This window comes from Bidens hawaiensis, unplaced genomic scaffold (assembly GCF_021521415.1).
Source record: "Bidens hawaiensis isolate Kalapana, Puna unplaced genomic scaffold, B.hawaiensis_p1.1 tig00055775_1, whole genome shotgun sequence".
NCBI lineage: Eukaryota > Viridiplantae > Streptophyta > Magnoliopsida > Asterales > Asteraceae > Bidens > Bidens hawaiensis.
Genome location: NW_027506345.1, coordinates 15973 through 31477, shown reverse-complemented (window position 1 = coordinate 31477; position 15505 = coordinate 15973). Strand labels below are relative to the sequence as shown.

The following is a 15505-nucleotide window of genomic DNA, read 5'->3' as shown; positions in this document are numbered from 1 at the left end:
ATCCGTACACCCTTTTTAACATCAACATCCTTCTCATACTTATTTTAGAAAAAAGATGTTTTGACTTTTGACTTTTGAGTAAAAACTTGGAACCCGCTTTATTTTATTATTAGAACTAACCAATTAGATGACTCACCGGAATAGTATTAGCTTCTTTCACACTCGTGATGGAAGCTTTTCTTGACTGTGATAATGTCAGAAGGTGCAACGAAGCAAACATATGTGACGTCATCTACTTATATGTAATGTTTATTCGGTGGTTATTATAATATACACCCATAAGTCTTTATAATATTTTTTGTTGCACACTATTAATATTTGCTCGTTATTAAGTGCTGGATTTAGTCTAAATAAATACTTTTGGATTAGTTTGTGGTTGAACACGTTTAGATAAACAAGTCATGCACTCATGTTGGTATCAATCCCGTGGATTCACGGATTAATTAACCTTTTAACCATTTTGTTTGATTTTTTAGATTTTTAAAAATGTGTTTTATATAATAGTTTAAACTATTTGGCCATTTTTATGTCAAAACTTAGAAGATTTAAAACAAGTCGTATCGACTAAGCATCACATAATAATAATAATAATAATAATAATATTTAATATTTGAGTTTTAAAGAATTACTCGTAATATGTAAAAAATTAAATACAAAGTTTTCAGATTAAACTTATTTTGGTCACACACCATAATAGTATTTTCTTTCCACATATATAGTATTATTATTATAATTATTATTCTTATTATTAATTTTTATTATTATTATTGTTGTTGTTTTTATTATTAATTTTTATTATTAATTTTATTATTATTATTATTATTATTATTGTTATTATTATTACTTCCTTTCCTTTATATTGTCTCATACATATGTATTTTAGAGCTGATGGTTTCTCTGGAAGCCACATCTTTATCCAGTTGGATAGAGATACGGTGTGCCTACATTGCACCGTCCCCAGACCCTACTTATAACTTTGTTGTTGATGGGACTTCACTAGGTATGATTGATTGATTCATGTCAAGTTCAACCCCAACAACACACGTGCACCGTCCATTTAGCCACCCTATGTATTTCTTTATGTGTGTGTGTGGTTGTGCATTGTGACACCTATTTTTCAAGACACTTTGGGAATTAACTCCGTAATTAATTGAATTAAATGTCTTAATCAATTAAGTAAATGGTTATTAAAAAAAATTTGTACTTACAAGTCTTCTAATTAGTCAGTTATATGAACGGGAAACTTTATAAATGGGAAAACAACTTCTCTATATGTCTATATAAAGGAAGCATAGAATGACTAAAACCAAACATATATTCTCTAGCTATAACTAGTTTGCTACTATATTAACCATGGTCATGGAGAATGTTTCTTCAAAGATCAAACATGCCATATTCGAGTTTGCCATCGATATCAAGAACATCGGGATGGCGGATCCAAGAAGGATTACACACTCGTTGAAAGTTGCATTAGCCATCACAATGGTCTCTATGATCTACTTTCTACAATTATTTTATAATAGCATGGGTAATGCTGGAATATGGGCTATCTTAACTGTTGTCTTGGTTCTTGAGTACACTGTTGGTGAGTAACTTTTTGATGTAATTAAAAGAATTTTAAAGTTTAGACAAAGGGAAAACATATAATAGATCATTTAGAGTATTAGATGCGACGGTAAAACATATAACGTATAATAGTATACATACCAATTACTCCGTATATGTTAGGATCAAATACAAATATATTTAGCATGCTAAATGTGCAAATATTAGTGAGTAAAATTGCGTATGGAAGGCAAGAAATGATATTTTTTTTAAAACAAAGGATATCCATTAACCGAAAAAAGGAAGACAACAAAATGCTTAGTATCCTTGGCCCTTGGGTGAAAAATAGGGAGAAACTAGTGGGGATAGATTAGGAGAAATGGTGTTGGTTTTTCTTATTGTGATCTATTTGTAAACGAGTGTCCTTGTACCAGGGCCGGCTCCGGAAGGCGAAAATATTTTTGGGCCTAAGTTGAAATTTTTTTTGGGCCTTAGGTAAAAGAAACATTTTGTTTGGTTTAAAAAATTTAATTTTAAATGTCTTATTTGATTATGATTTGAGTTGTTCAAAAAATCTTTTGTATAAAAAAAAACTTAAAAATTTCTCGAACAAGACTATAACCCACAACCTTTTGGTATGTAATTGTGTTGAAACATTGACTATACTTATTTTTTTCATAAAAATACATATAATTTTAAAAAAATATAATAAAATTTTGGGCCTAACGGGGTGTCGGACCTGAGACCATCGACTACTCTGCCACCCTCCATGGCCGGGCCTGCCTTGTACTTGTGTGTGTTGTAATTATGCTAGCATCTTGATAGCATATATAGTTGTTTATTTCAACCACATTGACCGTTTAAAAAAGAAGTTAAGTGTACGTTGAGTATGTTAATTTCATTTATATATATCGGATATCAGCCTTACTAATTAAATATGTAGTTGATTAATTTTGTAAGTGTATTATATCCTAAATGATTTTTTTTTTAAATTTATTTTGCATTAGGTGCAACTTTAAGTAAAGGCCTGAATAGAGGCTTTGCAACTCTACTAGCTGGTGTATTAGGTGTTGGGGCTGAATCATTTGCTGGCCTGTTTGGGTCAACTATTAAACCCATTGTCCTTGGTTTGCTTCTCTTTATCATAGGTAATTAAATACCATGTTTTTTTCTCTTTATTTATGCACATGCATACACAACTCTATAATACTTATGAATTTTATATTGTAGTTGCTATTGCCACATTTTCAAGATTCATACCCAATATTAAGAAGAGGTATGACTATGGGGTTCTCATATTTATACTCACGTTTGCGCTGGTAGCTGTATCAGGCTACCGAGTTGATAAAATCATAATGTTGGCTCACCAACGGTTAACAACAATAGTTTTTGCTTGCATAACTTGTGTACTCATCTCAATGTGTGTTTGCCCGGTGTGGGCTGGCGAAGAACTTCATAAACTCATTGTTAATAACTTGGAAAAGCTCGCAAAATTCCTAGAAGGTTCGTTTTATATAAAGTTTATTATTGTTTATAAATTTATTTTCATCTAATGAAAATTAACAACCATTTTATAGGATGTGGAGATGAATCCTATAGAACTCCTGATGGTGACACGTCATATATAGCTGCTTATAAAAGTATCCTCAATTCTAAAGGAATCGAAGAATCATTGGTGAAAACACTATATTTGCTTTAACTTTTGAACTAATAATTTTTTTTATTTTTTTATACGTACATGCATGCATACATACGTACATACGTGCGTGTGCATAGGTTGGGATTCATTTTGAGTTTTTAAGAAAAAAACGAAACAATATTAAATCATCAATTTTTTTGTTATCAGTAACTTATATCTATAAAAAAATTTATTTTTTAAATACAAATATGTAAGTTACGTACATAAATAAAATAACTCATTAAACTAATTTCTTCATATGTTATATAATTTTTAAACATTTATCTACAAATGTGTATGTTATGTGTAGGTAAAATAATTCAAGCATAACTTGCACATGCGTAGGTTTAATAAATAAATGAAACTTTATCATATGAATGCTTATTGCATTTCAACATTCTTCTTATATTTTAGAAATGTTAAGATTGAAGAAATAAGTAATTTTTTCTTCGCTTCATGGAAAAAATGTGTATGTATAACAAACTACAATGTTTATATTCTTTTAATATACATAACTTTGTTACTTTTTGCTCCATTTCTAATGAAAGTATTTTTGTATGCAGGAAAATTTGGCATGGTGGGAAATAGGGCATGGAAAATTTCGGTTTCGTCATCCTTGGAAAAAGTACTTGGAGATTGGGGTTTATACGCGGCAATGTGCATACCATGTCGAAGCTCTCAGCCGACATTTAGAAGCAAAACATAAGGTATTAATTTCATTTCTTTACACGTGCGCGCACACACATGTAGGGTCTGGATCAAATACAAATGAAATTAACGCGTTAAACGTGAGAATCAAGTAGAGTAATTATATAATTAAATCATAGGGTAATTATGATTTATGTAATTACTCTATGATTTATTTATATAATTACTCTAATTGATTCTTACATTTAACATGTTAATTTCATTTATACGTTAGCATTCCCCCACACATGTATATGTATATATGTAAACACAAATTGACATCATTATTAAAATTTCTTATTTTGTTACAGGCACCTTCAGAGTTTCAAAAAACAGTTAAAGAATCGTGCATGAAAATGAGCATAGAAGTTGGAAACGCTTTGAACGAATTAGGATCATCGATGAAGATGATGATTTATCCATCTAGTTCTACCATTGATATAGAAAATTGTAGAAAATTATTAGACGAACTCAAGGGCACATTAAAAGTTTCAATGGTAGCTGAATGTGACATACTAGAAACCATATCGATTATTACAGCCGCGTCGATACTAGTTGAGATCATAAAGTGTGTTGAAACAATATCTAAGGTCATAGAAGAACTTTCTAAACAAGCACATTTTAAAAGACTGAAAGACATAGCATCGGATAAAACTGAAGAACCACACTTGCATAATCGTGATTCGCCTAAAAAACCTGTTGGAGGTGGAAAGAATCATGGAGAATTGATCACTATCACCGTCTTATTAGATGATGGAATAGTATCTTGATCAAACAAACGAGAAATTAGTGTAGGTATCGGTTTATACTAATCGATGAAATTATCGTGGTATCTAGTGTTTCATCACATGCTTGAGTTATTTAGGGTTTTTTTTAGTACAAAGCAAAAAAATGTATTCATCGCTTAATAATATGTTAGTGAAGACGCCACCAGTCGATAATCCATTAGTAATCTGTCAGTAGTAGTTGCTATTAATATAAATAAGTTTCCAAAATATTTATATACAACCTACAACTAGTTAAACAACAATACCAAGTTATAACCATAAATTCGGACGAGTAACAAAATAAATAAATAATGTGTACAACCCAAATTGTAACCAACTAAGCTCATTAGAAATTTAATTGTTTAAACCCAGTAAAGCACCCTTTTACTTAAGACAAAAAAAAAATCGCCTTTGACCTAAAATTTTTTAACGATTTTCGGAAGAGGCCCTGTTAATGAAGAAGATGAAGGATTCATCATTGCCAGTTTGTGACTCTTTTATCAGATTAACGTGTTGTGCTTTGATTTAAGGACATCTAAATATCGTGCAAGTGATTTTGTAAAAACTGAATGCTTTAAGTTAGAGGAGCAAAAACTGGACCCGAAATAAAAACTTGGAACTGGTTTTTTTAATACCTGAACCCGTACCCGACCCTACCAGTAGGGTACGGATTGGGTATGCATTTCGGTACTAAAACCCGAACCCGAACCGGACCCGATTTGTACCCGGTAATATACCTGAAAAGCCGAACCGGTTCCATACCCGGAACCGGGTTTTTACAATACCCGAAACCGAGTATTTCAAATACCCGATGTATAACTTAAAAATACCGAAAAATACCCCTAAAAAGCGCAACATTTTAAAAAATCCAATCTATACCCGAAAAATAAACGAAAAAAAGCCGAAAAAACCCACAATAGGATTTTTTTCAATACCCGAAAATAGGGTATTCAAATACCCGGTTCTATACCGACCCGAACCCGGTGCATAGGGTATGGTTTTTAGAGGCAGCACCGGGACCCGAACCCGACCCGGTTTTTACCAATACCTGATTTTCCAATACCCGTTCATACCCGAACCCGATTCCATACCCGAACCCGAGTATTTGAAAAACCCAATTTGTGCACCTCTACTTTTAAGTTGGTGTCAATTCAATGATATGAAAAAACACATATTGGGTTTGGTATGATTTGGGTTGGGCTTTGGATAAAAAATGTTGATTCTAAAATTTGACTATTACTAAAGTTGAAATGTTGAATCCACAAGCTATTGGGTTTCCGTTGTTATTCGGGCTGGGCTTTCAATTTATCAAAACAATAATAGTTTAGACTTAAGACTGATTTTATTAATTTGTACTTTCCAAAACATGTTCTATATTAGGCCCCAAAGTTTATTTTCCAATTTTCTATATGAATTTATAGGCAAAGAGCCCAATAAACTTTTCGATAACAAGTTCTTATAGTTATTAAGAAAAATGAATAACAAGCAAACAAGTTATGATTTCAATAGAGAGTTTAGGTTATAACCAAACTGTATTGTAATACATGAACACGTATAAGAACTAATAGAACTATAAGACTATCGATATAGAACAAATTGACGTTAATTTAGAAAGAAAAAATAAACTAAGAAATCCGATAAATATAATCGAATGACATTGTCGTGTAATGAATACATGTTGGGTCCGGAAAGAAAAAATCAAAAGGGTTTATGAAGACATGTAGGATACCACCACATCTTCAAGCTTTAATGGCGTGGAGGAGATATCCACTTTGCTCAAAATTTGAATGTATAATATCCTCTCAGTCTCAAAATTGTAATATAGCATTATTGTTATTACTGAATACAAGTACGAATATTTATCCCTATTCGTGTTTGTTCTGTTCATCATGTTCGGTGTTGGTTCTTTGATTCATATCATGTTAAATTTTGCATATTTGGTGTATTTTGCGTGTCGTTTAATTCAATCCTTTTGTTTTGTCATATATGCAATAATTAGCATTAGTGATCTTTTGAGAATTTGTTTATCACATGTTATGTTCCTTAGGATATTGATTTGATATTTTGAAATCCATGCGTTTATTTGATTTGAAAGTTCATGTGATAGACTTATCGAACCTTATCTTCCATTATTTGATAAGACGTTCTTGGATATAACGTAGTTGTTACATTAACGAGCACATTTTGGTGCTCTCTATTCTCGGAACTAACCACCTTCAAATGTAACACAAAGCACATAGTTGCAGCACTAATAATGGACACCATCCATGTATGTAGAATCGACCTGTCTACGACATCCCCTTTTGTGTGCATTGGGAGCATTCTGATAAGTAACTTCGAAAGAAGATCGGGGGGGGGGGGGGAGGGTGTCGTAGGATATTTTATTTTTATGTATGGTAGGTTTGTTTAGTATACATGTAACCACATCACTTCTTATCAATGCTTCCAAAAACCCCAAACAAGACTTACTAGGAGTTTGCCTTGTTTTATTCTAGCACATCATATCTTTATTTCAGTTGGCTGAAAACATTCATTGTCATAAATGATAGAAATTGTGTCCTCGCACGAGAAGTGCATCCGAACAGTCTCTCAGAGATGATCTAGACGTCTAAAACGTTTATTATATATATGCTCACGTTTCTTATTTTATCTTGCTGTGAAATGATTACTTTTTATTGAATCAATTTATCATATGGAGAACACACAAGAACACAATTTCTATTGTCTCGTAAATATCTTCACAAGTTATTGTCAACCCCATTAGAGACCTTTTAGTACTAAAAAATATGATTCAAGCAACTAAAGCAACTATATATGCATGAAACTTTAAATCTCTTTCATGGCAATAACATGTCACTTTATGCTAATTAGAGTGGAATCAATATTTATATTATGAAAACAATGTCTAATGATTTTGATTACATATTAAAAGCAAATTAATAATTTAATTAGTGTATTCAAAAGCAACAAACATTGCATGATGATAATGATAGTGAAGGGCTAATTAAATCAATGTAATTAGAATCTATAGCATTTGTCCATGATTTGTGAGGCACAAATTAAACCACCAAAACTCAAGCATGAAAATCACATAAGAGATCATGAAATATAAACAAAAAGCAACAAAAACTTAGTTTTGAGATTGGTGCTACTTTTGAGCTTTAAACCAGTTTCATCAGTTCTTTTAAATATATTTTTTGATGGTGTTCATTACAATCTTTTCAATACACCTAACGATTAGTGCATATTTTAATCAAAAATATTTTGTTTTATAACATATACTTTTGACAATGATTAACTTTCATTCATGATTCAGTTATTATATTTTAATTTATATTCATATTCACTCGATCGTTCATATATTCACCGGGCGACAATAGATGTAAAGATAATATTTACTCGGCTATTTTTTCCTTAAAAAGGGTCTAAAAGGAAATCAAAACATATATTTTTCATAAATATAAATACATAAAAATAGGTTATGGTATTGAATCAATTGATGATTTGTTATTCACAATAAACCCCTTTAATACCAAGTACATAATGGACACTATCAATGACACAACATACCTTTCATTGGAATATGCAAATTCCTCCAATGATAAACTCATTGCTAAAGCATTCGTGTGTGTCATTCTTTCTACGTCTACTTTTTTCGTTTTGAAAAGCATGATGATCAATTTCAGGGCCGGATTTATATACCTCGGTCAAGCCGAAATAAAAAGACCCATACATTAACAATGAACTATATAAGCTATTTTTTTTAAATGACGCTTAATGTTATTACAATAAACATAGAATAATACATTATTAAAACCAAATACTGTAATAACTAATGATTTGTGAAACTCTACTAACATTGGATAAAAGAATAGATTTGTCCTTGGTGGCTCGCAGTGGCGTAGTTTAGTTGGGGCCAGGGGTGGCCCTGGCTCCCTCTATTTTTTCGTTCGGTGGTGTAAATATATCCTTTTCCGGTCGAAAATCTTTATACATAGTGAAAATTTACCCGTTTTCGACCGAAATTTTGAGCCCAAACCCCTCTGTTTTTTGCTCGGTAGTGTAAATTTATCATTTTTCGGCCTAAACTTTTTATACATAGTGTAAATTTACCCATTTTAGGCCGAAATTTTGAGCCCGGGCCCTCCGTTTTTTCGCTTGGTAGCATAAATGTATCCTTTTTCGGCCAAAAATTTGTATACATAATGTAAATTTACCCGTTTCCAAATGAAACTTTGAGCTCGCCCCCCTCTAGTTAATTTTTTCTTATACATATTGAGTCCGCCCCCTCGACGTGTATATCCAATCTTCGCCATTGGTGGCTGGCTTGGTCAACCGCAGAAGAGCCTGGTAGTCAACAATGAACCAATAGTGGTGGTCGGCTTGGTTAGTCATTGTTCAGGTTTTGTTCAACATTCGCAAAGAATTAAGGAAGCAAAACAGGAATTTCATTCAACAGCTATTTCTTTTATTTTGCATTGGAAGTTTATTTAATTTTTTTAGTTTTTAGTTCTAGCTTGGGCCAAATAATTTAAACTTGATTAAATGGATTATGAATAAAAAAGAATTTTGGGTCCAGTAATTATAAGATGGTAAAGATCAAATTATATTTTATAAGTTTTATATTTTTAAATGTATATATAAAAAATATAGATACAAAAAATTTTGCCCCCAAAAATTACATGCCTCGGCCGACGGTCCGACCGACACTACCCTCCAGTCGGCCCTGATCAATTTCTCCAACAAAATTCATTTATACATTATCTCACCTTGTCAACTTCTATAACATATACTTAACAATACAATTTACATACACATTCCCACAAATACAACCAAAAGTTGAAAGAAAAATGGGTAAGCAAGCTATTATTAAGCGGCCGTGGTCAGTCAACAGCTGAATCAACCAGACGGATGAATTGATCAAGAAGAAAATGACATGTCGAAAACGAAAATAAGTTGTTAGCATGGAATGCTCTTTTGACCTACACTTTCTGAACACATCGTCTATAGCATGTCTTCTCGCCATCCCTTGGTAATCCATCGGTGATCATAGATGAAATAGCAATGGATCTTATGATATAAAGTAATGTTAAGCCTTAATGGGTCTTGACATTAGTTAATGGGTTTTATATAGCTAGATAAATTCACATCAAGTAATAGCATGTCATCTGGTGTTAAAGGCATGTGTATGATTAATTGTACATTTTTCGGCTATAATGGGCATTTAAGTTATATAAAGGTAAATTAGGTCATAACATGTCATTCTAGTGTTAAAAACATTCGTGTGATCACTACAATTATGTTACACAAAGCCACATAAGCATATAACAAGTAATTTTGGTATTAAAGATATGTGTTTAATTAATAGTGTATCCTTTAGCCCTAAATGGTTCATGTTTTGTGTTAGTGGGTTCGTTTTGGTTACACAAAGCTACATTATATCATAGCCAATCATTTTGGTGTTAAAGCCGTGTGTGATCAAGGGCCTTATTAGCTTGCCATGTTATTTTGACCCTGCCATGTGTATGGTTAACGGTAATGAGCCTTGCTACAAACTAACGAACTACCTCGTTGGAAAATTGCCTTCAACAATAGACTACTGAAAAACATGGGCATGAATCCAATTTGAAGTCTTATCCTCTAACTAATAACGAGTTGCAGAAGATCGTCTATCAACAGTGAGTTTCCATGAACGGATAGAGTCGAATTTACCCTTGTCATGTTATCTTGGTTCTTCGTCAATATCGGTTTTTATCATGGGTTATGGTGTCCATCCATAATCAGTGATGATCAATTATTGAGTTATAAATGCTTTTTTAAGCTTTTGGTATATTTATTGACCTACATACTTCAGTGATTCGTCAATAATTACTAAACAATCTCATCTATGAGTGAGAAACTCGTTATAGTTCATACTCATTTTTCTTCTAGCAATTATAAGATTTTGTGTTATTAGTATTCTTAAAATACGACACCAATAATTATTGATAATATTAATCCATTTGTAACAGTAACATCTTTAAAATCAAATGACATCATAAAGGTTATTTTATAAAAGTTTCACTTGGAATGACATCAACATTCAACGCATGAAGAAAATAAAAGGAAAAAGTCTTTTCCATTGTTTCATGATATACATCTTGACAAATAGGCTCCGTTAGTTTTGAGTTGGTTGCTTTTTTCTTTTCTTTTTCAAAGTTATTTGATTTTCATAACTACTTCACATATATCTTGACAAATAGGCTCCGCTAGTTTTGAGTAGGTGTTATGTTTTCTAACGGGTTTATAAGAGTTAAATCTAAACAGATTTTAGCTTAAACACTTATTATATTCACACATTTGTAAGTCCCGAATCTGGATCACTACAATATGATATCAACAAGCACACGTCAAATAGGCGGAATCTAGTTAACGTGGTGATTCAAGAACAACGATTATCACAATGAATGTTTGAAAATCATAAAAGATGAATACGATGTAATATGGTTTCAATGCATACGATTCTATTATCAAATAAATCGTCAGATACATAAACCACTTAGCCAAAAAATATAATGCTCTCTAGAATTATGGTGGCTCTCTCTGATTAACAACTGCTAACCCGAAATGATTACTAAACATTAACTATATATAGGGTTATCATACAAAGCCCAAAGGCCAAGCCCAAATAAGCTCAAATAAGCCCAAACCAGCCTAACCGAAATCCATAGGGATTTTGGTGTTACTAGACAACCAAAATCCAATCCTTAGGGATTTCGGTATTACACCATCACAACCATAATGCAATTCTTCAACTCCTACTCGTTTATTTCACTTTGGTCTTGATCACATCGTGGCCTTTTGATATACGTCAGTCTAACCAATTTATGACCCAACAATCTCCCCCTTAGACTAATGCTTTCAGACCTTCAGAACCTTTACTTGATCATGATCAGCAACTTCAACATCTGCATCCAATACTCTACCATCTCTCCCTTATTGACAGCATCATCCAATTTGAATCTCAGATCCTTCATTTACTTCCGTTGCAAGAAATCAGTCTTGAAAGAACAATCAACTTTGATAAAAAGATCAACCAAAATATTTTGAAAACAATTAAATAAAAGAAAATAAGACAGACATAATTTTTGTAATTTTTAATTTTCTAATTTTTATGATTTTCTTGAAAAGACTTGAGATGAGATCATACCAGCTAAACCAACTATAACACAATAACCGACATCAGATTTCATGAGCTGAAGAGAAAAACTAAAACAAGCTTTAAAACGATTTCTTAACACATTTGTTTCGACAAGAGTAATCAAGAAGTAAAAAATAAATGAAATAAAATCAAATAAAAAACAACAAATAAAACAAATTTAATCACCCGGACTTCTTGTAATTTAGCAAAAATTTGGATCACATTTCAGTTTTTGAAAAAAACCTGCCGCCTTTATGAAAAGATACGAACGTGGAATCTTATTGATTAAGGTGTTTTCACAAAGATTCATGTTCAGCGTTATTATGACATAAAGAAACAGGTTGATAGCAGGTATGACAAACTTATAATGATTTCCATTGCATCAGTGATATGGATTAGGTTCAGTTAGGCATAAATCTTAGATGGATCACTTATGGACCTGTGATGCCTCCTGTCTTTTCTCAAAGCGTATTTGGCTTTCCCTAATCACCCCAATTTGACTTCAACCCCCTGGTGCTTGATCAAAAATTTATAAAAAACAATAAAACTTTTAAGCATTAAGGTTGAACGTTGGACTTACAAGCCGTCCGGACTTACAAGCCTTTCATTCAGAGTGTTTAGGACTTATTTGAATGCCCCACCCTTGTAGTTCTAGTTTGACCCTTTAAGCTTTTGAAATACGAATTTTTAATAACACAATAATCCCTTTTTATAATTTTTATTTATTTATTTTTTAATAATAAACATAATAGCACAATATTTTTTATACCAATTGTAAATCCCAAATCTTGATCATTGATATCAACAAGCACACGTCAAATAGACGGAATCTAGTTAACGTGGTGATTCAAGAACAACGATGATCCAATGAATGTTCGGAAATCATAAAAGATGAACACGATGTAATATGGTTTCAATGCATACGATTCTGTTATCAAATAAATCGTCAGATACATTAACCACTTAGCCAAACAATATAATGCTCTCTAGAATTATGGTAACTCTCTCTGATTAACAACTGCTATCCCTAAATTATAGGGTTACCATACAAAGCCCAAAGGCCAAGCCTAAATAAGCCAAACCAGCCTAACCGAAATCCGTAGGGATTTCGGTGTTACTAGACAACCGAAATCCTTAGGAATTTCGGTATTACACCATCACAACCATAATGCAATTCTTCAACACGTCATCGTTTATTTCACTTTAGTCTTGATCACGTCGTGGACTTTTGATATGAGTCAATCTAACCAATTTATGACCCAACAACATTAATATTATTTAAATAATAATTATTATTATTAATAAATACAAATTATTATATGTACTTAATATAATTAATTAAAAATGCACCAAATAATGCATACTAATTTTAGTGGTTACAAAAAAACAATTTTACCCTTTGAACGCATTACTATTACTTATAATGAAAGCATCAAGTATGTTTCACCGCTTCATTAATTTGTTTTCAATTATAAGTTAAACGTTTAAACATTCAAGTGTTCTGATGTCTTAATCTGCTGAATGTACATTAGGTGAATTGATTGATTGGGTTATTAATTTAACTTTTAAGGTGAAATACTCATCTTATTGGTTGCTAGCAAATTTAGTCACATAATAGAAAACTTAATATGATCCGACCAGACCTAAAATTTAACTTTCGGGTTGTTAGAAAAAACCGAATTCATAGAAAAATATTTCTGATTTCGCAACTGACAAACGTTTGAATGTCAGTATACCAGGAGGGGTCGTTACTATCATATCAATTAACGAATCAGCGGTTGAAACGTGTCTAATAATCGAAGCCGTAACGGATAAGAAGATTCTTTCCCCAGTTAAATATCGACACACTGCTCGCACCTGATTGGACAATTTGCTTGACTTATTATTAATGTGGGACCCACCAATCTTTCTTAATCGTGGAGTTGCGTATATCACGGCTTTTGTAAAATAAAGTCAAAAATGTTTTTGTTTAAATTGGAAAAAGAAAATCATTTCTTCATGAACATTAATTGTGGATTCCAGAAAAACATTGCAATATTAACTTGTACAAACTAAATTAAATTAAATATTATATTTGAACTTGTAGATTTTAGATCTGGAAAGAGAGTTATCCGTTTGATTGTTTATTGGTGGAGTGGGCCCCTGTGGGTCCCAAATTGATCGATTCCATTTTGCGGCAAAAGCAGGTCACCTCTGTGTAGTGTTCGGTGATTGACACGTGTACAGTGGCCATTGGCCTACTGGTGGCTTACTATTGTTGTATGAATGTATAAATTTAAATTTTAACATCTAACATTCTTTGAAACACCATTGAAAAAATAACTGAGAGATATTTTATTTTAAATAAAAGAATTTAATTATAATAAAGAGCCAGGTAAACGTGTAATAAGCTGCATCACCATCTTCTTTTGAACGGCAAAATCGTTTCTACCAAAAACAAAAATTAAAAAAATTATATATAAACAATTTTGTAACCCTAAAAATTTCCATACGAAATGAAAATCGGATTTTTAGTTCACTTAGATACGACAACTAAATATTAGGGGTGACAATCTTAACCTAAACCCTTTCAAATGAATCAATTTGAGTTGTTTTAAAAATTAAATGAGTTGGTTTGGGTAAAAAAAGTTTTAACTAAATAGGTCAAAATGAGTCATATGAAATTCTATCATTTTTATTTTCGGGTCAAATGGGTTGACAAGTTCAAAAATGGGTCGATGTGGGTTAGTGTCCTAAGGAAATAGACAAGTTTCGAATCGGAACGGGTTTTCATACAACAAAGGTTTCGAAACGAAACAGGTTTAAGATTGGAACGGGTTCGGTTTAGGTTTCAAGCCAACACGAGTTTTCACACGGGACGGGTTGGGTTTTGGTTTCTTTTTGTCGATTCCGGACTCGTTTTTTTCCATTTTTTCAGTTTCGTTTTTGTTCGGCTTGAATTCTTTTTGTTTCGTTTTAATTGATTTTTTCGATTTCGATTGATGTGGGTTTGGCTATTTATTTCATTTTCGTCGATTTTTTTTGTTTTTGGTTCGATTCTCGTTTTTTTTCCTTTTTTTTTGAATAAAGACAACGTAGAAAACATTTTAGCGTTTTTACTTTTTTTGTTTATGATTTATATTTGAAGTTATAATTTTTTTATTATTATTTTTAAATATTTTTTTAAGGTTTTTGATCTTAATAGTACCTATAATATTATAAGCTATATTATAAATAAAAATTGTTCTCAAAGATAACAATATGAAGTCTTCCCTTGTGTCGTCTTGATAACTTAACCAACTAATATAAAATGATGCAAGGGTTGGTTGGTTGAGGATTTTATAGTTAAAACTATATATTGTATATCACCACTTGTGTCAGTCGCTAGCTATATTACATCTAAATGATATGACAAAAGGATCTTGATATATTCAAACATTTATTCGTTATCTACGATGGGTTTTATGTTATTGTTATACATAATGTTTGTTTCTATGGTTAAATCGATAATATAAAACAAACATGGTTAAATAATAACCAAACAAAAATGGTTAACCAAACAAAAATGGTTAAACAAACAAACATGGATAGTAACATAAAACAAACAAGCAAGTTTCCAAGTAACCCTAGCACCCCGCCCTGGGCGGATCAATATTGTCGATGTCATGG

The 15505-nt window shown here is 31.9% G+C and overlaps 1 protein-coding gene across 1 annotated transcript; it reads left to right on the top strand.

Moving 5' to 3' along the window:
* The first annotated feature begins 1353 nt into the window (after window positions 1-1353).
* On the top strand, window positions 1354-4867 carry LOC143617594 (aluminum-activated malate transporter 8-like). Its single transcript, XM_077090105.1, has 6 exons — window positions 1354-1585; window positions 2553-2693; window positions 2776-3048; window positions 3123-3220; window positions 3787-3930; window positions 4222-4867. Exons 1-6 carry the CDS (start codon window positions 1354-1356, stop codon window positions 4678-4680), a joined length of 1347 nt encoding a protein of 448 aa, XP_076946220.1. The 3' UTR covers window positions 4681-4867.
* Window positions 4868-15505: the final 10638 nt, after the last annotated feature.